Source organism: Mangifera indica, unplaced genomic scaffold, assembly GCF_011075055.1.
Source record: "Mangifera indica cultivar Alphonso unplaced genomic scaffold, CATAS_Mindica_2.1 Un_0009, whole genome shotgun sequence".
Lineage (NCBI taxonomy): Eukaryota > Viridiplantae > Streptophyta > Magnoliopsida > Sapindales > Anacardiaceae > Mangifera > Mangifera indica.
In genome coordinates, this window is record NW_025401101.1 from 429951 (window position 1) to 453898 (window position 23948).

Below are 23948 nucleotides of genomic sequence, written 5' to 3' on the forward strand. Positions count from 1 at the left end.
GTCCTTCTCCCTAATTATAATTCGAGTTAGATTAAAGTTAAAAATATCTAACACAAAATCTAAACTTATATACACAAACTACCAACTCTACAAGGAATAACGTTACTGTTATACAATATATTAAGGGTGTACATTAACCTGTTCCCTGACAAATTCATAAACCGAATTTCCTGTAACACCAGCGAGAAGCTGCAAAAAGTAAATAAATAATAATAAAAATAATAATTTATTAATCTCCTCACATATCAATCTGTCACTTCTTTGTCCTCCCGGGTAAACCCTGGCAAAATCCGAGCTAAACGAACACATGAATTGATCACACGAGGCTAGTTCAACCTAATTCAAGACATCCACATAATCATGAACAATACCTTTCCTTGGTTGTAAATCTGGCAAGCAAATAGCGACTAGCCATACACTTCAAGTGCTCACAAAACCAATACAAAAAATATAGTTATAAAACACACTAGTTTAGTTTGTTTCAACTTCGATTTGGATAAAGGACAATACAACGGATAAAGGACAATACAATGACTGAAAATGATAAAAGCAGAGAAACCTTAAATCTGTGGCTCAACTACACTCACTTGCTGCCACTCTCCATCAACTGCTTCCTTCCATAGTGTAACGTTGTTGGCATCAGCTACAGCCAGTAAATTTCCAGTCAGCGACCATGAGACACTCCAAACTGGTGTCTTAAAGTCCTTCAAAACCTTACCCTCCCATTGGTCTCCTTCCCGAGCACAAGTCCATATAACTACTGTACCATCCTGTGAAGCACTTGCGATTGTGGATTTTGGAAGCCCCAGGTTGGGTGCCCATGCTACACTCCTCACCCAATCAGTGTGCATCTGAAGGGCAGGGAAGCAATCCATCTTCCAAATTCCATTATAAAGCTTCCAAACCTTTACAGTGTTGTCACAACCACATGATGCCAGTTTCTGAACTGGTTCCAGTGATCCAGATCCGACTAAAGCACCAGGAGCCATTGCTGGGGCCCATGAAACAGATGTTACTCCAACTGGATGGGCTTGATCTATCCTGGTAGTGTCCCAACCACCATCAGCCCTTGCAGCAAAAACTGAGATGTTACCATCAGAAGATCCACAAGCTAAGCAGAGACCAAGTTCATGAGGTGCCCAAGCAATAGAGTTCACAGATGATTTATGATCATTGAATATATGAGCCTGTATCCACTCATTTGGATTGCCTTCCTTCCAGATTATCACTTGGCCATCATAGGAACAGGAAGCAAGAATTGACCCAAATTTGGGATGTGACCAAGCAACCTGCCAAACAGGACCTCTGTGACCTTTCAGTGTAGCAAGGTGCTGAGAGCCAGAGTTGTTGCTCAAACCAAGTATCTTAATGCTGGTGTCTGATGAAGCTGTGGCTACACGCTTTCCATAGTAATCCATGGCTACGTCATGAACACTGTCTTCATGACCAGTTTCAATCTTCTGAGCAGGCATCGTTCCTGATATTTCTTCTTTTTATTACCCCTTGAACTCCTACAGTAGTAGCTTCTTATACCTTACCTCTCAATTCCAATTTGTCTACATGAATTCAACATCATGGATCAATATTATTCATTAAGTTAGAATGCCAAAAATAGAGTACAAATTGCTCACACATTATTCAAATCTTTTCTACATCCGATTACACCATATATTTGAGACAAAAAGATACCAGTTAAGAGAATTTTGAGATTTAGTATGGCACACATATGGCTAAATCACTTAGGATCCACAATTAACATCCATCACAAGGTAGCTCATATGAGGAAAGTTTTAATTGCAGAAATTATTTCAAAGAAAACAATTAGAGCAATCTGTTTTCTCTTTTATTTGTTACCCAGGTTTTGTATGTTCAATGTAGGCATGTTGCACAATCTATGGATTAAGATTTGGTAAAGGGTTTTAAAACAACAAACCTGTCCCAAAATTGCAATTAACTATTTTCTTATAATTGGGACATGAATCTAAGATTTTAATCGTATCAAAATGGTTAAATATTTTGTAAACCACCAAGCCAAAAAGTTCACCAAGCCCAAAAGTTCTATTAGTGCCATCAATATTCACGAAAAGATAATAGTAGGATCAGCTTCTTGAGTTGATTATCAGCTAGGTGAATGACCCCTGTAGTACCTTTGTACTCTTTTAATATGAAAACCTGGGGACAGTAACTAATATTGGTAACTTTGGTACAATGTTAGGTGGCAATCCAAGCATTAATGATTTGTAGAGTCTACTAATTGATTATATGGGCATGCCTCTAGTAAGGAAGAAGAGTTACTCTTTACATTCAGTCATATCAAAATACTCTTTGCATTTTCTCTCACAATTATAAATCCCCATCAATGTGGCAAAGAAGTCACAAAAACTATGCAAGGAATGAATTGTGGAAAGACTGTCTAGCTAGCCAAAAAAAAAAATTACTTTGTTGCAGGAAACTTAGTGAAAAAAAAAATAACATTTTAAATTCCCACCAAAGTGGTTATGGAGATATGTTTTACAATTTAAAAACAAGTATCTCCACAAGCATGATTGGGATTCTATTTAAGTGACTACAGGTTCCAATGTTACCAACAGAGACTTGTTTCGCTAGTAAACAGCTACTTTCTTTCATAGTCTAGTGCAATTGTAAGCAACGAAGCAAGAAATATGTTTTGCAAAAACATGCTCATACAAGCTAAAGCCTTCTAAAACCTGCTCTGGAATTTAAAAGCTATCCACAAATCGCCAAGATGCTAACTTTCTTGATCTCATCGAGGCTAAAACCTTGAATTTACTGGAAATCTAAAAGAAGCAGTAGCTAACAAAAACACCAATATTCTTCCCTTGATTAAACCAGTTTCTCTCAATGAAAAAAAAAAAACTAAATCATTCGCTAATATCTTTCTTTTCTATAAAATCAGCATACCAACATTCAATCTGAATTTAATGAAATTTCCACAACTTGAACTTAACCGAATCGACAATTGAAGAAAAAAAACCTTAGAAAAAACACAATTCCAAGATGCCTCAAAAACAGGGAACATAAATAAGTGTTTGTTTAATTCAACTACAGTTTAAGCAATCTCTTCATTACAAACAAGCTTCAGCAGATCCAAAAATTATCAACTATAATGCTCAAGCAACCTTCTAGAAAATTAAAATAAAAGCTTATAAATAAGAATTCAAGTAACAGAACAACAAAGCTCTACAAATTAAAACACCGATTCTGAATCAACAAAAGCAATAAAACCCAAAACACATACAGATCGACTATAGAATTGAACAAAAACACGCGTAAAGGACAGAATTATATTGATATTTCGCCAGATCTAACGGCGGCGAGAACTTAAACTCACAGTAAACGAGAACAGAACATTATTAGTAGCGTACCGGATCAGAGTCGATCAACAAGAGGTGTTCGCGAAACTGTATCGTATCAAGGATGAGAGCAAAAAGAGCATACACGTCCGAATATAGAAGCAAGCGGCCTCGAGAGGCCAGTTTGGGTTAGCGATTTATGTGAAACGTCGACGTGTCCTTTAGATTTTGAAGATTTGCACTTTTCTCCCCTTGAGCCCGTTGACTAACGGCAAAAACGTAATTGACTGCTTGTAATTCCAAATTTGCCCTTTCATTCATTTTTATAAAAGTCTTCTGGAATTCAAGGTAGATTTTCTCTTCTTGCTAATTAGTCTCAATTCCAAGAGATAATAATGTCTTCGATTCTATTATTCACCTTTCTCCTAATTCTCAAATGTTCTTCGTGATTGTAAGGTCTCAAAGATCTCCCAATTTGAGCAACCATTTTATCCACAGAATTCTCAGGCGACAATTTTGTCAAGAGTCATTTTTTGTACAAATACTTATTGATAAAGAAAAAGCTTTGTGAGAAAAAATGATGACACGAATTAATTAAATTTGCCCTGAAGTTTCTAACCTACACAATAATCCAAATCACTCTCTCGTATGAGAGGTGCAAATAATTTAAAAAATCCTATATGGTGAACCCACAACAAAATTAATTCCTTGTTATTTCAGTAAGAGTAATATTATATATATATTTTTAGTATATAATTTTAATATATAGATAATATATTATTATATGATTGAATTTTACTTTCCCTTTAATTTAAAACCATCTAATCACATAAAAATATATTATCTATATATTTAAATTATACACTAAAAATGTATACACATATTTTTATTATTTCAATAAACTTTGTTTCCTAAGTTCTAAATTTAAACTACCCAAATCTAGTACCCATAACCTATCCAACATTTGATAAAATAATATATTTCTAAAAAATCATTTTCTCATACGTATATTATATTTGTTAAAATTTTTTCTTAAATTGTTTTATAAAATTATTGAAAAGATAAAAAAATAATTAATTTAAATAACACATTACCCTCAAAATTTTATTGAATAGTTTTTGTATCCCTAATTGTATATTAATTTCAATTAAAATAATTAAAAAATTCACTAGGTACTTGTATAAATGTGATGTGTTAATAATGTATAATTGAATATTTGACAGACAAATTAATTTTTGAAAATATGAGGGGTGTTAAAAAAATTTGAGGAGTTTTAAAAGAATTCGAAAAAGTTTGGGTGTTTTAAAATTTTTCATCTTTAATATATCTTATAATAGTTTAAAAAATGATTGTAACACTCCCTAAAATAAAACAAAATATAATAAATTAGAGGTGTGAATATTATATTACAAACTATTATGAGTGTAATTATACTTTCAAACTACATGAGCTGAATATGATAATTTCTTTTAAAAAAGGGAAAATTCTCTTTGCCCCAAGTAAGTTTTAGAAAAGGACATTGACACCCTATAATATTGTTCAAAGTTTTTTCTAGGTGAGGTTTTATTGTAATATTTCAAATCTTGAAGATAATATGATAGCTATTTACGTCCATATTATACTATTTGGATAAAATTTTATATATATATATGTCTTTTGATTATTAAAACTAACTAAAGACTTTGACAGATAGGTGAAAAATAATTTCAACCTTAAAAGTTGAGAATATGTTATTTTATCAAATCTTTGATGGAAAATAATCATTTGTCATTTGATAAATTAAGATTTAGTAGATATTGATGTTAGTTGAACAATTAACTAGAGTTAACCATCATCAATCATAGCTGATTGACGTGACCAATTATTGATATATGTTTAATTAGTGTTACCCGATGTTTAAGCATATGTGGACCGGTATTGATTGACTTTTTGTTTACTATTGACCACTGTTAACAGTTTATTGATCGATGTTGATCATATTAGACTAATGTTAATTACCATCGATCGATATTGACCAAATATTATTATAGTTAAACTATAAATAAATAAATAAATTTAAAATTTTGAATTAAATTTATTTCTATTTATGTAATTAATTTTTATTAATATTTGGATAATTAGTGTTTTCAACTTTTATATAAAAATTAATAATAATTTTTAATTTATATAGAATATTTTTATAGCGAGGATACTTTTGTCCATAGTGGATTTAATTATGTCAACGTTTAATCATATAAGTAAACAATAGAATTATAATGCATTCATTCTTGATTCATTATTCGAGTGCACGTATATACATATATATATCAATTTATATTTTCTTTTTCATTTTAATAGAATTTCAATAAAAAGATTGAAAGAATTTGGTAACATATACACAAGAACCAACATGCATGTAACATATGTACAAGAATCAATGAATACAAGTATGTTAGATTTTTATCTACTCCAAATTTAAATATTTGATAAAGAATGATGAAGGATAGTAAACCTGGCAATTTATGTCATCAGATCATATTCGTATCGTGTTAGTTTAGGTTTCATATAAGAGACCTTCAACTCTAACTCGACCTAATTTAAAATCGTGTTAAAGTTTTTTAATGGTAAGCCAACCCTTTAATATAAGAAATAACTTGATCCGACTCAAATTGACTTGAAATTATCTCTTATTTTCACTCTTAAAAGTGTTTTTATCGTATTAATTTCTTCATAAAATTATTCCAACTATTATTAATAAAACACATAATATAACATTTTGTTTTATTGACAAGTGATCTAAAAAATTTACATAATAAAACTTTTAAAACACGTCAATGATTTGACTAACTAAATCAATTTCTTATTATTTAATAATAAGATAAAATATTTAAATAAAAATAAAAAATAATAATTATATAAAGATACAACTATATAAAATCTGTAAATATTTCAAATTCTTACTATAAAGATACAATATATAATTATAATATGAGTAAAATCTTTAAAATAGGTCTATAATCTAACTAACAAAATTAAATTCTTATTACTTAATAATACAATAAACCATTTAAATAAAAATAAATAATAATATGAGTAACTATAATTATATAAATATACAACTATATACAATCTATAAAAATTTCAACTGTTGTTGATATTGTTTTTCAATATTTCAATAATTTATTCTTAATAAATTCTATGAAAGTAACATTTTCTTAAAATATTCTCGTCAATTTGTGTCATATCGTGTCAGGTTACTTTCGTATAAATCTTAATACTATCCGATTTAATTTCAAGTTGTGTTAGGTTGATCCAAAATAAATTTTGTGTTAAAAAACTCAACCTTAATCCAATATTTTTCGTATTGTGTTGTGTCTGATAAATGAATCGTATTGAAAATTGCTAGCTTTAAAGGATAGTTTCACACTCATGTAACATATACACAAAAAGCAATGAATACAAGCATGTTAGATTTTTACTTACTCCAAGATTGAATATTTGATGAAAGATGATGAAGGATAGCTTTACACTTGTCAAGCCTCTAAAGAAATCCACTGAACCAAGCAAAAAACACCTTGGTCAAATGCTTAGAAAGAAAGAGGAGAGAAAGTTTTTAGAGAGATAAGTGATTTTAATTCAAATGAATATCTAATACATGGAATGAACTAAAATGCATATATTTTTATTAGTGGTTTAGTTAGCAATTTAATAATTGTTGCATGGTCCTTGCAAAATCTCAATTTCAACAATGACTGTGCATGTATATCACATATATATAGTAGCCACTTTAATGTATCTCACAAACATTTTAACTTTTAAAGCGTTATTTTTATACCTATATAATAACTTTATATGATGTTATCTTTATTATCCTTCAGAATGTGTTAATCATTCCTGGATAATCAATCATTTCTCTTTAAAATGTTTGGTTTACTGGTATGAACCTTTACATTCACCGTGACATAGCTATGAACCCTTTTCTGACAATCCGAAAACCATGTCCTTAAACTAAACGACTATAGTAAATATTTAACAATATGTCATAGTCCTTAAACCATGATGAAGAAACACTCCATTAAACCAATTCCTTTAATCATACATTCCGTGCAGGTAAGATCCTTCTGTTATCCAATCCTAATCGAGTTTGGGATGATTCGTCAAAATCCTAATCTCGATACTTTAAGAATCATCAATTGATATATTTGGAACATGTAATCATAAAAATTCTTTTTATGACTTATATTATATTATGGTAAGAGATTTTGGTTTTCAATATTTATCGACATTCATTTAGGAACTCGAAACTAGATTAATGCCAAGTCAATGGATACTCTAAATCCAATAAATCCGAGTCAATGGATCCCTTCTTGATTACCATTTGTCTCTACATATAAATAACGTATGACCAACATGGCCTTTTATACAGAATATGACTATCCCTATATTTATACATCATATGAACCACACATATCTGTATCAGATCCGACCATAATATCTTAGGTTAAAGGATTACTTCGTACACTAATACAATCATACGATGAGTTATTGAATATGTTTCAATGACTATGTGACTTATCATTATTAGTTATATTTGAAAAATGGTTCACTAACTGTTAATTCATACCAATGCTCTAATAACATAACCATCATCGTCACTCATACTAATATCATCTCATGATATTCAACGAAGACATTGAGTAGTCTACTATATGATATTATTGTCCAACTATTATCTCTCCGTAGTAAACAATTCAATAATTCAATTTTACTTATTAAGTGAATTATCTAGACAGTTCATATACATATTTTATATTAAATCAAATAAAAGAAGTAGTTTATGTATATAAATAAAAGAACGTTTTCTTTTATTAATAGATCATAATTACTAATATACAAGATGAAATGCCTTAAAACTGATAACACGAATGGTTTCTAAGGCATACAATAACTAAACTCCTACTTGCACTAAATTCATTCATTATTTTATCTCATAACCATCTTCTTGAGATAATAGTCCAGCTGCTTCAATGTCATCGCTTTAGTCAGTGTGTTAGCAAAATTCTCTGTTGTCAGTGTATTTTGTATCAATATCTCTCTAGTTCCAATGAATTTTAATGCACCCTTGATTCCTTTGCCTATGCAATAACATTAGTATTTTCACAGGATATTGGGTTATCGAATAAGCCATGTTTGAAACTATACTAAGTTCATATACAAACTTGCGTATCCATATAGCTTCTTTTGCCACGTTTAAAGCAGCAATATCTTCAACCTCTATAGCGGAGTAAGTTCTGGCTGACTGTTTGGAACTCTTTTAACTAACTGCACCTCTATTACATATAAAAATGAACTTTGATGTAGACTTTTTATCATCAAGGTCTAATTGAAAATTAGAATCTAAGTATCCTTACATGTTTAATTACAAACATCCATAACTTAGAATTAGATCTTTAGTTCTTCTTAAATACTTAAGGATTGATTTTACAGTTAACCAATGTTTTTCCCTAGATTGCCCTAATATATGCTTGTAACACTTGTTGTATAAGTTGTATCAAGGCTTGTATATAACATTGCATACATAACACCTACAACTAAAGCATAAGGCAAATTATGCATCCGTTATCACTCTTCATTGCTTTTTGGACCCATGTCTTTAGAAAAGTGCAAAAATCCTCTTTTTGAATTTTCCATGCCAAACCTCTTTAAGAAATTTTTATGTACAATTTCTAAGATAATCTGATGATCTCTTTTGTTTTATCTTTATAGATACGAATTCCAAGGGCATTTGTAATATTTCCTAAATCTTTTATTGAAAAGGTTTTGGATAATTAGATCTTAACCTCATTCATCATGTCTATTAGGGTAAGTGCCCTAGAGTCAATCGAGTTTGACATTTATAGATGTAGTTATATATTAATAATTAATAAAGGATTTATTGTTATTCAATTAATATGTTTTCTATTTTTTTTTTATCATAAAAATAATGTCTTTAGAATGATAGAACTATGACGAGGGAATTAGATGATTAATCGTGGGAATCCTATGTACACTTTTAGTGGTCATTCTAAAAATGTTCGTAATCTTGACATTATAATGAACAAGGGCACATGTAATGATGATGAGATTATAATAGCATTGAGCAACCCCACCAAAAACGATGACAATTTTCACATGTCAAAGTTGTTACAGATAGTTTAGTATAACACATGAGTGCATATTATAGACATATTCATCAAACTGACATGACCAGAGAATATCCATATGGATGGTTACTCTAATGTCTATGGAATAAATCCTTTAAACACTGTGGGTATTTGTAATCCTTTGACTTGAGGTTGCTAGACCGTCTTATGTAAGGGTCAGTATGGTTTGATGATATCTAATATGCTATCGTAATTGGGTAACTATAAAGGTAGTAATTGATCATATTGTGAGATATATGATGGATATAGTTGATCAATAAAAGATTCTTCACTCTTGAGCATAAGGAAAGATATTTCACATGAGAATACTAAATGACATTTATGACAACTTGAATTTGTGGCCATAGTAGGATAAGATTGTAGCCTAATTTGTGTTAGTCATTGATGTGTATCAGTTCATACCAAGGAATCACTAAGATATAAATATTCTTATGTCTCAATCTTGAGAGATATTAGTTAATGAAAAGATTGAATTGCATATAATTATATGTTGTAAAAGCTTAAGAGATATTTATTGACACTTTGTTACCCAGGTGGTCATGATGTTTTGCTATAGGTTAATCTTAGTCTATGTCTAGATTCACTTTGAATCGAAACACTACTACTTTGATAATGAGCTTATAGATTAGATGCATATAGGACTTGAATCAAACCTAGAGGAGTGGACTGTTTGTTAATAATTCTAATGTTTATGAAAGAGATAATGTAACACTCATTTCCAGATTTATACCCTTGATGGGAATATACCAAAAGATATATGCACAACTAAACTATTTGAAAACTTTAATGTATGATCATAATTATAAAACATGCAAAAAGGTGAGAGATGAAAAAATAAATACTTCATTAATAAAAGTTCATAAAATAATAATAAGTATATGGGAAATCCCTATATGAAATAAATGCATAAAGTATAAATAACGGTTGTGTTTGGAATGTTAATAAAATAGATTGATAATCTGGAAACTAAATTGAAATAACATAATTGCTCATTTTCCTCACACAACTATCCATTGGATCCCCTGTCCACCATGCTACTCACATTTACCTGTAAAACATATGAAAGGAAACACATGAGTAAAACTTAATAAGTGGTGACCTCTTGGCACCCAAAACTAATATGAATAAACTAATGTTAAAATTTGCATTCCATCTGTAAATTGAATATGGTCACACTATAGGACTTTAATGCCCTGATATGGATCATCTATGGAAGTTGTAAAGACTTAAATTGAAATCAACACATATGATGCCCTGGTGAAAGCTACGGTTGTGCCTTGCTTATATGTCAAACAGCCTATCGAGCTAACTAACTGAAATACCCTGATCATACGAAAAAATCTCTGATAACAGCTTTTTTTCTTATTATATAAGTTGATTGAAATTACTGACTAACCATCTTGAGATGACCCTTATCTTAGGTATATATGTGGTGTATCCTACTGATTATGTGAAGAATATCTAAATTCATATCTTTACCATGCACACCTGAATTAAAATGGGTGGCTATGCATCTTAGTGCCACGTGTATGATGCGTCTCATGGGTATTTGACCCTATCACTTTCACAATTATCTTCACTTACACACATAGTTGGTAAGTATCTAAATCTGTGACACTAGCTCTAAGGTTACTAACTTTTAACTAGGATTCAACTATTTCCAAGCTTGTGTTATCGTCCACATAGTTGAACACTTAATCTATGCCTTTCTTGAATTCCTTATCTTTTGATGGCTCATTATTCTTCTTGTTTAACTTTCCCTTTCTGTGCACATAACCTAAGGGTATGATTGTCTTTTTCCTTTGATTAGGGGTACACAATCGTGTGCTTTTCCATCCACACTCGTGTGCCTTATAACCTATATACATAGGCATATGACACTTAACACATGATTGTGCATAAAACAAATGCACATGGGGAGTTAACTTGGACACCTCATGCACATAGGTCCACATGTACTTGCCACATGTCTTTTACTACACGTCGTCCACTTCTGAGAATCCATACACCACATATGTCCTGTACCACATAACCATGCATATCTTTTCTCAAAATAAACATAAGATTCTCAAACTTTCAAAATTCTTAGAATGACACATAGGCGTGTATGAGACCATACATAATCATGTGGCATAATATAGAAATTACATCCTAAGGGTTTCTACATTACATAAATGTACATGAGCACTATAACCATAGCAACCAATTCCGACCATATCTTTAAAGAACCCTAAACAAGTATATACATCGGAAAACATGCATTACAACCTATATACGATCACTTCTGGGCATTATTACGGTTCAAGCCAAAATGCATAATATTCATACCACAATCATGTTGATAAGATTCTTGGATGTATATGCATAAATCAAACAGTCTCTTCCACACTTGATCCACTAAAATCCATCACACACATGCAAGAACATATGCACATATTACTGTTCATATGCATATAAACTCTAATTTCATCAATTCCATACAATCAAGATGATAGACAATCATATGGCTCATCACAATTGCATATTAAATCAAACATGTCATATAAATCATCACTATTATATCTAAACTATAAGGTTTTAGTACACTGTTAATCAATAGCACAATGGAATTAAAATTTTTTAAAAATTATCAAAGATCCTAAAACCCATTTAGGATACCAGTTTTAATTCATAGATTTATGAATATGTTAAACACACATAAGGTGTTTAGAAATTATATCTACGTTGTTGGCCCTTTCAAGACTTCACATGACTATGTAAAGATCATTATCCAACTTTCTTGAGGCAGCGCCTTGGTATCCCCATAGAGCACGAATGGGAGATGATCCAAAAAGAAGGTTACTAAGGCTTCTGTTGTTTAGATCTTGGGAATTGGATCACGACAAAGTGAGAGGAAGGTCACGACAATGGAAGCTTGCATCAGAAAGGTTCTAGGTGTGAAGATATGTGTTTGGGATGTATGTGTTGGCTTATTGTAAAAAAAATTTTCACTCAAACTAAACACTTTTATTTATAAGGTGTACATGAATCCTAAGTTAGTTAAGATTCTAACTAATTAAGTGATAAGGTGTCCAAGAGTTATTATTAAATTAAGAAATTTAATTTATTGAAAGTTTTAATGTATAAGAATCCTAATGAAATTAGGATTCCAACTTAACCTAAACTTTCTATCAAACAAAGACTCTGAAGAATCCTAATTTAATTAAAACACATTACCTATGAGTTAACTCATCTAATTGACTCGCATCCATCATTTAACCTTACTTAGTTGGACTCCTAAGTGGGTCCAACCGAAACCATGCAATGTATTTGCACGATGCCACATAGCATCGTACACACGAAATGATTCCAGTCAAAACACATCTATACGTTTCTCTCTTTCCATGATTATAGATTATTGTCAAACGATTGTCTCTTGGTTTGTATTAACCCTTTAATACGTGTGACCTATAAGCTCTTTATTAAACTAGTAGTATTTAAATTCATATCAATTCCAAATACAGACCAAGATTGGTTTTTAGCAAAGCGTCATAGTTACCCAGATGATAAAGTGTCAGCGAATATCTCTATAAGCTTTTACAATATCACAGTTATGTACAATTCCATCATTTCCTTAACCGATATCTCTCGAGACTGAGACATAGAAGTCTATTATCTCAGTAGTTCCTTGATATAAGCTGATATATATTAATGACTTATATGGATTAGATTACAATCTTATCCTTTTGTGGCCTCACATTTAAGTAGTCATGATTGTCTTTCAGCATTCGCATATGAGATATCTTTACTTGTGCTCAAGAGTGACGAATTCTTTATTGATCAATATAGCCTTCATGCATCTTATGATATGGTCAGTCAATACTTTTATGATACCATTATTACAACAATATGTTGGATAGTGTCACACTATACAAATCCTTACACAAGACGGTCTAACAACCTTAAGTTAAAAGATCATATGCACTCATGGTGTTTAGAAGATTTGTTCCATAGACATTGGAGCAACTATCCATATAAATATCTTCTAGTAGGGTTAGTCTAAAGAACATGTATACAATGTGCACCCATGTGTTACACATGCCATCAACAACTAGCTTTGACACATGAGAATTTTTGCCGCCTTTTGGTGAGGTCGCTTAACATTATGATAATCCCGTCAACATTATATATGCACTTGGTTATTGTAATGTCAAGATTATGGATATTTCTAGAATAACCTCTTATTGTGTGCATAGGGCTTACATGATCAGTCGTTTAATCCTTTTGTCATAGTTTTACTATTCTAAAAGTATGTTATTCGCACAATCATATAATAGACAAACATATGAACTAAATAACTACAAATTCTCTTATTAATATATGAATAAATATTTTTGAATTAATTAATTAATCAGTCAACTAATCAATTAACAATTAGAGACTTTATCACCGAAGAATATAATTCTCAAATGGCTTCATCTAGGGATTTCTCTCGTCTGCTACCTACACATGTTTGGAAACACCTCAACATCAACTAAATCCACCCAATTATATAGGGTGTCTATTATCTCATATATCCAAAACTGCAATGTCAACATCAATGTTTAAATTCCATCAATGATAACCGTAATTAATATTTTTTTTCTAGCAATCAATAAAAATTAGTCATAATTATACACTTACTTGGAATGCGATTGAAAACTTGTAGATATTGTATTATGCAAATCTTTTATCTAACTACAGCATATCTTTTCAGTCATTTGACACATGGATTAGTAGGTCATATCCCATACCTGTACATCTCACAGGTAAGAATTGAATCCGTCTAAGTGATCAATCAATTGGAGATACTCCAAAGATACCTTTTTTGGTTTGTTGTTCTCTAGTAACACTATATGACGACAATACAAAAGGGTCAATTCAACTGCATTGATATCATCATCCCCCCATGACCTCGTTGCAAAAACTCACTCCAAATCTTTGTATTTCACCTTCTGACTTCTTTGGAAATGGTGTTATGAATCCTATCTCTGACACCTTATGAAATATATATCCCTATCCCAGTAGACTAACTGAAGTGTTACCTAGTAATAAGTGTAAACTCGAATAGGTTGAACCTCATGCTAACCTCATTAATCTATAACCAAAGCTGATTTCTCAAATCACCTCGATACAACTGTGGTAACAAGAAAGAGTGTACCAACACTCCACTGAATCTCGTGTCTCGAAAGTGAAGGAAATGCCCAACTGTTGTTGTGTCAATGTGAATTTTATCTTGGATATATAGTATTTTGTTGCACGTGCAATGTCACCTATACCTAGAAATGTCACGCCATGTTAAGGATTCTTAATTCTCCCCTTGGGTCCTTATGTTTTATTTTTTGGAAAACTTTTAGTAAAAAAAAATTATTATCACAACAAATTTGATAAGAATTTCAGAAATACAGACATAAAATTTGAAATCAATATGAAATGCATATCTATAATCTATCAATTTATATAATAATTTGAAAAAAAATAAACCTCAAATTTGAATCCTACATGTCAAAAAACCCTTGGAATGGAAAAAATTGAAAAAACAAATTTGAAATTAAAAAACTACACATAAACAAACCCTTGGAATAGGAAAAATTTTTACAATACTTAAAATTCAAAAACTACATATCAAAAAACCTTTATAATGGAAAAAATTTTAAAAATGAACCTAAAATTTGAAAACTACATGCTAAAAAACTTTAGAATAGGAAAAACAAAAAATCAAACTTAAAATTTGAAAACTATACGTTAAAAAACTCTAGATTGGGAAAAATTGAAAAAATTGACTTAAAATTTAAAAATTACATGTCAAAATACCCTAAAACAAAAAGATGATATAAAATTTGAAAACTACACATGAAAAAACCATAGAATAGAAAAAATATTAATTTGCCCTTGAAATCGTGATTTGTCTCCTTAAATATTAATACTGTTTAAAAACTTATAATTTTCCCCCTCCCCTGAGTTCTCTAAGTTTTACTGTTTAAAATTTAAAAATTTTTCCCTATCCTATGAACTTTTCCAAGGTTTCTCAAAATGGTTATTTTTTAGGAAATTGGAATTTCCCTCTTCCCTTTGAGATTACCTAAGACCTCGCTCCACCCAAGGGGAAGATTATCCACCTCGTGGACCTCAAAATTCCCTGAGGTGGAGCACTAACCCTTAAAATACATATTTTCCGACCAAAATTTCATTTTTCTAAGTAGTATTTCAACGAAAAACAAATCTACACTTACTTTAACACAATATCCCTCAATCAATTTATCAAAAAAAAAAACAAGAATTGACCCACAAAATCAAATGTTCAAAACTGAAAATTCTAACTAAAAACATCTAAAATCTTCATTCAATCGATAAAATTTTAATACCAAAATGATTAAAACATGAAAAGGGACGATATACTAACCTCTTTTGTCATTTTCATTATCGAAAAACTAGAAAAACCATTAGAGAAAAGTCAATCTGATGCACCTTGTGGAAGCTCCATGAGAAAAGAAAATTTTACCCGAATTTGAATAGTGATTTCAAGGAAATCATGCATTCATTTTATTTCTTTATATAAGGACGTTTTCATCAATTCACATAACTTTAGTATTTTTGCTTTGTATTGATAAAGATGGGTATTTTTGTTTTTTTTTTATGGGTATTTAAGTTAATTTCCCTAAAAGAAATGCCACTTAATATTTTTATAATGTCAATTATTTAAAATGCCACAATATGTCATTAATTTTTTGACTTCTCATGATTTCTAGTGGTATTTAGTGGTATTTTATCAAATATCACAAAAAAAAAAAAAACCACCAAATACTCTTTTTGTTGTAGTGAGTGGAAAGATATAAGGTCAGACTTGTTACAAGAGGGTAAAGTCAGGTGAAAGGACTCTATTACAATGAAACATCCACTCTAGTAGCAAAATTTGCAACTGTTAAGTATCTTATTATAGTGGTTGCAATCAAAGGATGAGAATTGTATCAACTTGATGTTAACAATGCATTCCTTAATGGAAATTTAGATAAACAAGTTTTTATAAAAGTGCCACAAGGATGATGCATCAATGATAAGGGAGTTGTTTGTAAACTTCAAAAGTCCTTATATGGACTCAAACAGGCCTCCAAGCAATAGTTTGGTAAGCTTTCTGAAGCTTCATTGTCTTATGGTTTCAAACAAAGCATTTTAGATTATTCACCTTTTACCATGACCAAAGAGCATAGTAGGATTATGGTATTTGTGTATGTAGATGATTTAATTGTTGTTAGAGATAACAAAGAACATTGTGCATAATTCAAGAATCATTTGCAAGGTTGTTTTCATATTAATGATTTAGGACCATTGAGTTATTTTCTTGGCCGAGAAGTTAAGAGGACCAAAAAGGGAATACACCTAAGTTAGCAAAAATATGTCAAGGATATAATTGTTGAAGATGGAGAATGTGAAATGTGCAGAAACACCTATTCCTCAACAAGATGGACTTTCTGAAGATGTTAGAGAGTTGCTTAAAGATGCATGGAGTTATAGAAGACTATTTGGAAGACTTTTGTACTTGACATTGACTCAATCTGATTTGTCAAATGAAATCTATTTGCTAAGTCAATTTTTGAAGAGTCCAAGACAACCTTACATCGACATGCCAAAACAGATGATTCGCTACATTAGCAAGGCACCAGATCAAGGGAATTTTTTACCTTAAAGCCAATGAGATGGTTTTAAGAGCATACTCTGATGCAGATTGGATAACATGTTCAACCACTAGAAAACCAATGGTAGGCTTTGTAACTTTTCTTGGAATTGCTCCTTTGACTTGATGATCCAAGAAACAACCCATAGTATCATTATCATCTACAAAAACTGAATACTAGGCTATGGCAAAAACAACCAAAGAAGTTGTGTGGTTAACTTCTATCCTTAAAGATTTGTTTATAGAAGTTCCACGACCTATAAGTTTGTTTTGTGATAATAAGTCAACTATGCACATTACATCCAATTCAATGTTCCATAAAAGAACTAAAAACATTGGCTTGGATTGTCACTTCATCAAGGAAAAGGTGTAGGCAAGTTACTTAGTCTTCCATATGTGTCTTCTCATCGACAATTATCTTATATATTTACGAAGGGACTCAGACATGAATAATTTTGAGTCATTTTGCAAGCCATTGGTAGCATCAGCTTGAGGGAGGCATCCAACATGTGAATATCCTCTTTTAGCACTTCATGATTTACTTCAGTTATAATCGGCTTAAGTAAGGCTCTTGAAGTGTGGATATTCTAGATTAATGACTAAGACCAATTACAGATATTTTGAATTGTTTATTCAGACCATGAGATATTTTGAAATTGAGAGATAAGATTAATTTTATAAATCAATAATGTATTTTCCTTTTTTTATTGTAACATAGTTTTAGGAAGGTGGTCACCTATTTAGCCTTGTATATAAGGAATTAGTTAGGAATTATTATTTTTATATATGTTAGCTACTGTATCAATTCGAATATGTGAATAATATCAGTTATTATTTTTTTTTTATCCATAATGAATTTTTTCAGGATAGAAACACCTGGGCTGTGTGTGTTTACTCTGTTGGGACATCCTATGACATGTTCAAAACAAGCGGATTGTAACAATATGCACGCAACATACAAGATTATTAATGTTATATTCTTTTAATTTATTATTTTTTTAAATTGATTTTTTTCAAATCTTTATACTTTTCTGTAATTGTTCCATTTATTTTACTATAGGATTTTTTTTTTTTTAATTTTATTAGGATTGAATGCCAATCTTACAATCCTTTTTTCCTTTTGCTTTTCCCTTTCCATTTTCTACCAAATTCAATAACTATATTGATAGAAAAATTCCTATGACTCAACTGTGTTTCATGATATAGAATTTGAATATTTAAAAATATGAAAAAAAATGAAAAGTTGGAGAATGCTATTTATAGTCTTCATAAATAAAATTTTTGAAACATTAGAACTTGAATAACAAATAAAAATTAATTCTGTTGAGAGGGAACATATTCACACACCCCTAAAGTTAACAATCTAAAATATTATATGTATAAATTTATTTTGTGATTTTTTTTCAAAATGATACTAGATCATATATACACTTTTTCAAATCAATAGGACAATTTATTTTTCTATTATTAAAGATGATTAGTATTGTCATTATTTTATGTGTACAAGAATCTGAAACTTGCTTGCAAAGAAACTATCGATGGCAAATGAGAAAATTAAAGCAAGAGATTTAAATTATAATTGACTTCTGCAAGTGAATTATACACGTTTTTTTCCTATTTAGCTGTCTAATTACTTTTCGTGGAATTTGGCATGTGATTAGACTGAAGTCAAAACGCAAACAATAGAAACCAAATGACTGCTAGAATTTGAGCGACTACAGGTAGAGCTGAAACTTTTAGAGTTCTACTTGCTGTTTCAAATATATGAAATGAATTAGAAGAAAGGTTCTTTACTATTCTACAATCAACAAGAAAGCTGACTTGTGTAAATAATTATTGACTATCAAAAACAGGTTGATTTTCACCTAATTGAATCATAGAGTTCATATTCGTTAATGTCTTACCAACAGATATAATGCAGGAACTACACCTGTGCGGCAAGGAGTTCATTCCATGTGTCTGGAATTCCAGGTAGGCACCAATGCAAGCAATCATTAATGCCTTGGTTTGCCTTGATACTGTAATGGGATATGTGACCCTCATCTCTCAGTTCTGAAAGAGCAGTTATATCCAGAAGTTTTATTTTTGTACCCTTAATGGCAGCTTCAACAATTTCATCACTTGATCTATCTTGCTTAACTTTGTTTCCTCTGGTTAAAGGGGTGGTATTATCACAGCTACCACCAGTATTCCAGTCCCCATTGCGGAAATGTCTTGGAGAGATTGTCCGAAAGAATGCTTTAAGTCGAGGATGGAATGGAAGCTGAGAGTCAAGCCACATAGCCACACTGTAAGCCGTAAAATTCTTGGCACTCTCCAGGTTTGCAAGTCTTTTATCTTCATTAGGTTTTCCATTCACATATACAACCCATCGGTTAGCTCTAAGTTTCCCTCTGTTCCAGTGATGTCCTGAATTGAGAACTAAAACATCAAACCGATGGAGGTATTTACTCATGAAAGCTGGTGGACGGTCTAAATGCATGGCAACATCAGACTTGGGGTCTGAATTGTTAAGTGGCACCAAGTCAGCAAGTGTTGATGACCAATAATATAAAATGGTGGTATTGGTCGCAAGGAAACGATAAGCCCAGCCATCAGGACGAGCATGTCCACGTAGTTTGACAAGACCATATTCCCTTCCGACATCTTCAACTTCTTGGATCATTTGTCCACCAGTGGCCATACACATCATAGATTGGAATTGCTGCCTGCCCAAAGAATCCCCTACAAATGCAATTGTTTTGTCCTTCATCCTAAAGTTCACAAGCTATATTCAGAGAAACAATCATCTAAACATACATTTTGCTTCTAATGACAATATCATATGATTGAAATTCAATAGAAACAGCTAGCTATGGAGGATTTGTGATCAAAAAAACATATGAATGATGCCATTGAGGCCATGAAAGATAAGAAGCAAACAGAAGCAGAAGAATAACAACAATCAATTATAGAGGCCAACCTTTGCAAAAATGCAGATCGTTCAAATTCTGGCATTTCACAATCTTTTGGCTGCCAGCGATATCTCTCATAAGAAAACTCTTTACGTTGGGTCAATCGACACGCCCACATTTCTGATAACCACTGTTTACATCCAAACCCGGGATACAAAGGACGCCTGCTGTCGGAAACCCAACTACCCTTGGCATAGTTACATACTGCAAAGTGAAAAGCCACACATCCTTAGAAATACAACCATTTAAAATATTAAGATAAATAGCTAGATCCACAAAAGATTCTTCAAAAATTAGACAGTTTTGACAGTTAGGCATTAATATAAGATATAAAGAACAATATTTTTTAAACTTCTCTTATAAATATGCCTTCATTTCAAAATTCTCCTCCCTCACCTTGTTGAGGGCTAATTATTTGACTGTCGAACTAAATTTTCTACCTCCTGCATCTCTTGCATTTATTGTTCTTTCTATTGTACCAAAAAGCTGAAACTCCAGAAAAGACACATCTGAGGTCCAGAAGATACAAAAGATAGCATTTTATTATTTTCTCTTTCTTATAATTTCGTAAAAAAAGTGAAACAAGAAAAATATAAACTATTAGGAACCCCGCCAGTCTTAACCAAAAACACAGCAAACAACACAAATGATTTTATTGATAAAAAGGTATTTACAAGGATAAATAGACAATTCGAGGAGCCGAGGCCTTCCAATTTTGGCCATTGGAGGTGCCAGAACCAGAAGCCTCCCCAATCAGCCCTAAGACTGCCCACTACCAATGATTGCCCAAACTCAAATTTTCTTCCCCTCTCCTTCTTCAATCTCTCTTTTATATTTGCCCATTTCATAACTGCCCATCCATACTTCATAATTGCCCTTGAGTGTTTCATAACTGCATATTTGTTTCACTAGTCCTAACATAAACATAAATATATCTTCTTTTTCTTTCTGAAAGTACTGAGTTTTGAGAAAGGCTTCTATTATCTTAAAAATCTACACTAGGTAACTATTTAAGCCAAAGTATACTATGGGTAGGTTGCAAATTTACACTAATGGTTGTTAGCAAATAAACAGCTGAAGGCTTAAACTATTAAGCAGACAAACCATCAATTTGTAAGAAGCAATTGCATGTAATGGACAATGAGGAAGATCCTAAGGAAATGTACCATTATCCTTCAAGAATTACAAAAAAATTGTACGACTGGTTAATCAAATTCTATTCATCTTTTCATGAAGACACTATAATGGACCTAAATAGTAAAGCAAACAAAAAATCCACATTTTTTTTGAAGGCTGCAGAAGTTACCAGTTTCCACATTCTATCTCTTAAGGCAAACTATAAATAACCACGTGGAAACCGGGGTCTCACCATTTTTGGTATTAAATATAGTTACATGAGTATGGCACATGTACCATTGCTCCCCTTCAATAATTTATATGAGAAACAAACTAAAGGGAGTTGACAGTGAAAATGCCACATATAAGCAAACTCTTTTAAATTACTCTGTTTCGCTCACACTAACCTCAATCATGAAGCAAGTCATTACAATCATAAGTCCAGGGGAAAACAATTAAAACACAGATTGCAATCGTGTACAAGAGAGCTTAAAAAATTAACACAGCACAAGTAGCAGAATTTGCAACGGCATGAGAATGAGACACTACCTTTCTTCTTGGTTGAAAACATCCCTTCCCCATCAGTTTCTTTCCTCTCTGGAATATACGAGGTTGTAAAATTTGTTAATTGCCTGTCTAAATTCTTTACACCAGGTTCTTTTGTTTCTTCTTCAGTTATTGATTCAGAAATTTTTCCTTGCATATGCTCCTTTGGCCTTATAGATTGAAAGGAATGATTTCCAGCTTCTTCATCAAATGCTAAGCCACAGAAAAGAAAAAAGAAGTTGCAGGAAAGAGAAGCACAATTCTGTGGTAACATTCATAGATCCCATCACCCAACATCAAGGTTTCAAATTTTGCAATTGCCTTAGGTACTATATAGTTTTTCCCAGTAAACTTTTCACCGACTCTTTTCTTTGCCTTAAATTTATTATTCAGTGAAAAGAAAAGGACAAAGATATGAAAATACATATTCATGTAGGCAGTTGATCCAGAAACAAACCTGATGAAGACCACGTAAACTGATCTTGGACTGGCAGTACAGTTGTAACAAAAGGATTTTTTTCGCAAACCCAAATAAAAATGGTTGTAAAAAGAAGTGTAATTAGCGTGAGAGAAAGATGTCTTCCTCTCATTCTATAATTATTTCCTCCTTTCATCTCTGCTTAAACTACAAAACAACAGACTCTTGGTCAGATCTAATGCATCTTCATTCTCATTTAAGTTTAATTTGTCTGCAAGGATCATCAGCTTCTTTCAGAAAATGAACTCATTCATGAGCCTCTGCTGCATGTTGAAAAACTAATCTGTAGCATTCAACACAGATAGAAAAGATAAATAAATAAAACTAACAAAACCAAGATAGCATATTTCTAGCCCGATAAGCACACAATATAGAAAAGAACAGCATAAAATCCTACAGAAATACAGTACCCTTGCTAAAGCAGCAAAAAATACAATTGGACTGACAATTTAAGATGTAAAAACCCCTAATTTCCAAAACCGTTCTACATGATTGCCTCACGCAGCTACATCCCCTCCTTTTCACGCAATTACTTCACATAAGACAAGTCCCTTTAACAGTAAGAAGCCATCCCAAACACCAATCATAAAAGCTTAAACTCATCCATTCCAATACAAAAAACAAAAAATACATAATCCAAAGCATTCACTCAATCTAAACTTTTCAATTACATCGGCCACAACCCATTTTTATATGCATGCATGAGAAAAAAACAATCTTTCACAAAAAGTTTAAACAAATTTATTGAAACAGTCCATCCAATACCAAATTGAATATCAACAATTCATTGAAAGCCGTATCTTACAACTTCTAAATATTTCCCAAAAGTCTTATAAATCAAAAACTTTAGAACAACAATAAATAATAAAAAAAAAAAACCCATATTCCAGCATAAAAATTGATTTAAAAAAAGAAAAATATCAACAAAATTACATAAAACTAAAACACCACTTCAGGCCCACCCTTGTTAAACCAAATTCAAGAAAAACAGGAACAATGTGAGACAATGAATAACGAAAAGGGAACGAAAGGGAAACAATAGAACCTAAACTATGCGGAAAACCAACGCTGAGGGGCTGTTAAATAATTAAGAATCTGGAAATGTTAGATCCGAAAAACAAAGAAAAATAAAGTTTTTTGCTTCCTGAGAGCAGAACAATGAATTAATGCACTAGCGCCCGAAACTGAAAGGCAATCTGTTTATATCGGGAATGTGCGTACAGTGCGTTGCATGAAACTGACGGTAAAGGTCATTGATTTTAAAAATAGTATCTTACTAAATCTCTCACATAGTCCCCTGAAGTTTTAGAACAACGAAAATACTCCCAACAAGCTAGTAAATATTAACATATTATCCTTCTTTCTTAAGATCTAAAAATTAATAATAACAGACTTTTTAATATTTGAAAATTTTAAGGGTATTGCTAGAGTTTAGGATATATAAAGGGGTTCATAAACATCTTTAAAATTAGTATCTTGGTAAATGAATATTAAATGAAACCTCTAATTAAATGATGCAACTATAACATGTGTCTCGTTATCTAAATGCCCACTCATTTACAAATTTGATTATTATATATTATTAGGTAATCTTATTTCAATGAATCATTTCATGATTTGGTCTACCATATAATCATAATTTTAAATATTCCTTCGGAATAACCTTTA

The 23948-nt window shown here is 31.4% G+C and overlaps 2 protein-coding genes across 3 annotated transcripts; both read right to left on the reverse strand.

The window, feature by feature from the left end:
• Nucleotides 1-203: 203 nt before the first annotated feature.
• Nucleotides 204-3541, reverse strand: LOC123205593 (protein transport protein SEC13 homolog B-like). The gene is made up of 2 exons (XM_044622583.1): nt 3387-3541; nt 204-1556 (listed from the first exon to the last, which is right to left on the reverse strand). The coding sequence occupies exon 2, from the start codon at nt 1470-1472 to the stop codon at nt 561-563; it is 912 nt and encodes a 303-aa protein (XP_044478518.1). The 5' UTR covers nt 1473-1556; nt 3387-3541; the 3' UTR covers nt 204-560.
• Nucleotides 3542-18908: 15367 nt separating this feature from the next.
• On the reverse strand, nt 18909-23500 carry LOC123205581 (protein trichome birefringence-like 14). 2 transcript variants are annotated; one of them, XM_044622567.1, is made up of 5 exons: nt 23326-23500; nt 22260-22563; nt 21806-22015; nt 20149-20344; nt 18909-19939 (listed from the first exon to the last, which is right to left on the reverse strand). In XM_044622567.1, exons 2-5 carry the CDS (start codon nt 22414-22416, stop codon nt 19111-19113), a joined length of 1392 nt encoding a protein of 463 aa, XP_044478502.1. In that variant the 5' UTR covers nt 22417-22563; nt 23326-23500; the 3' UTR covers nt 18909-19110. The 2 variants fall into 2 exon arrangements, with proteins under 2 accessions (XP_044478502.1, XP_044478503.1); XM_044622568.1 differs by having other exon boundaries at nt 22691-23500.
• Between the last annotated feature and the right edge of the window lie 448 nt (nt 23501-23948).

What these genes read in the sequence shown, in the direction of transcription:
- LOC123205593 (XM_044622583.1), bottom strand. Translation starts at nt 1,472, where the DNA reads ATGCCTGCTCAGAAGATTGAAACTGGTCATGAAGACAGTGTTCATGAC.
- LOC123205581 (XM_044622567.1), bottom strand. Translation starts at nt 22,416, where the DNA reads ATGAAAGGAGGAAATAATTATAGAATGAGAGGAAGACATCTTTCTCTC. An exon ending in GTTTACGTGGTCTTCATCAG is followed by an intron (nt 22,016 to 22,259) that starts GTTTGTTTCTGG and finishes TCTGTGGCTTAG; the next exon opens with CATTTGATGAAGAAGCTGGA. An exon ending in GTTTTCAACCAAGAAGAAAG is followed by an intron (nt 20,345 to 21,805) that starts GTAGTGTCTCAT and finishes TTCACTTTGCAG; the next exon opens with TATGTAACTATGCCAAGGGT.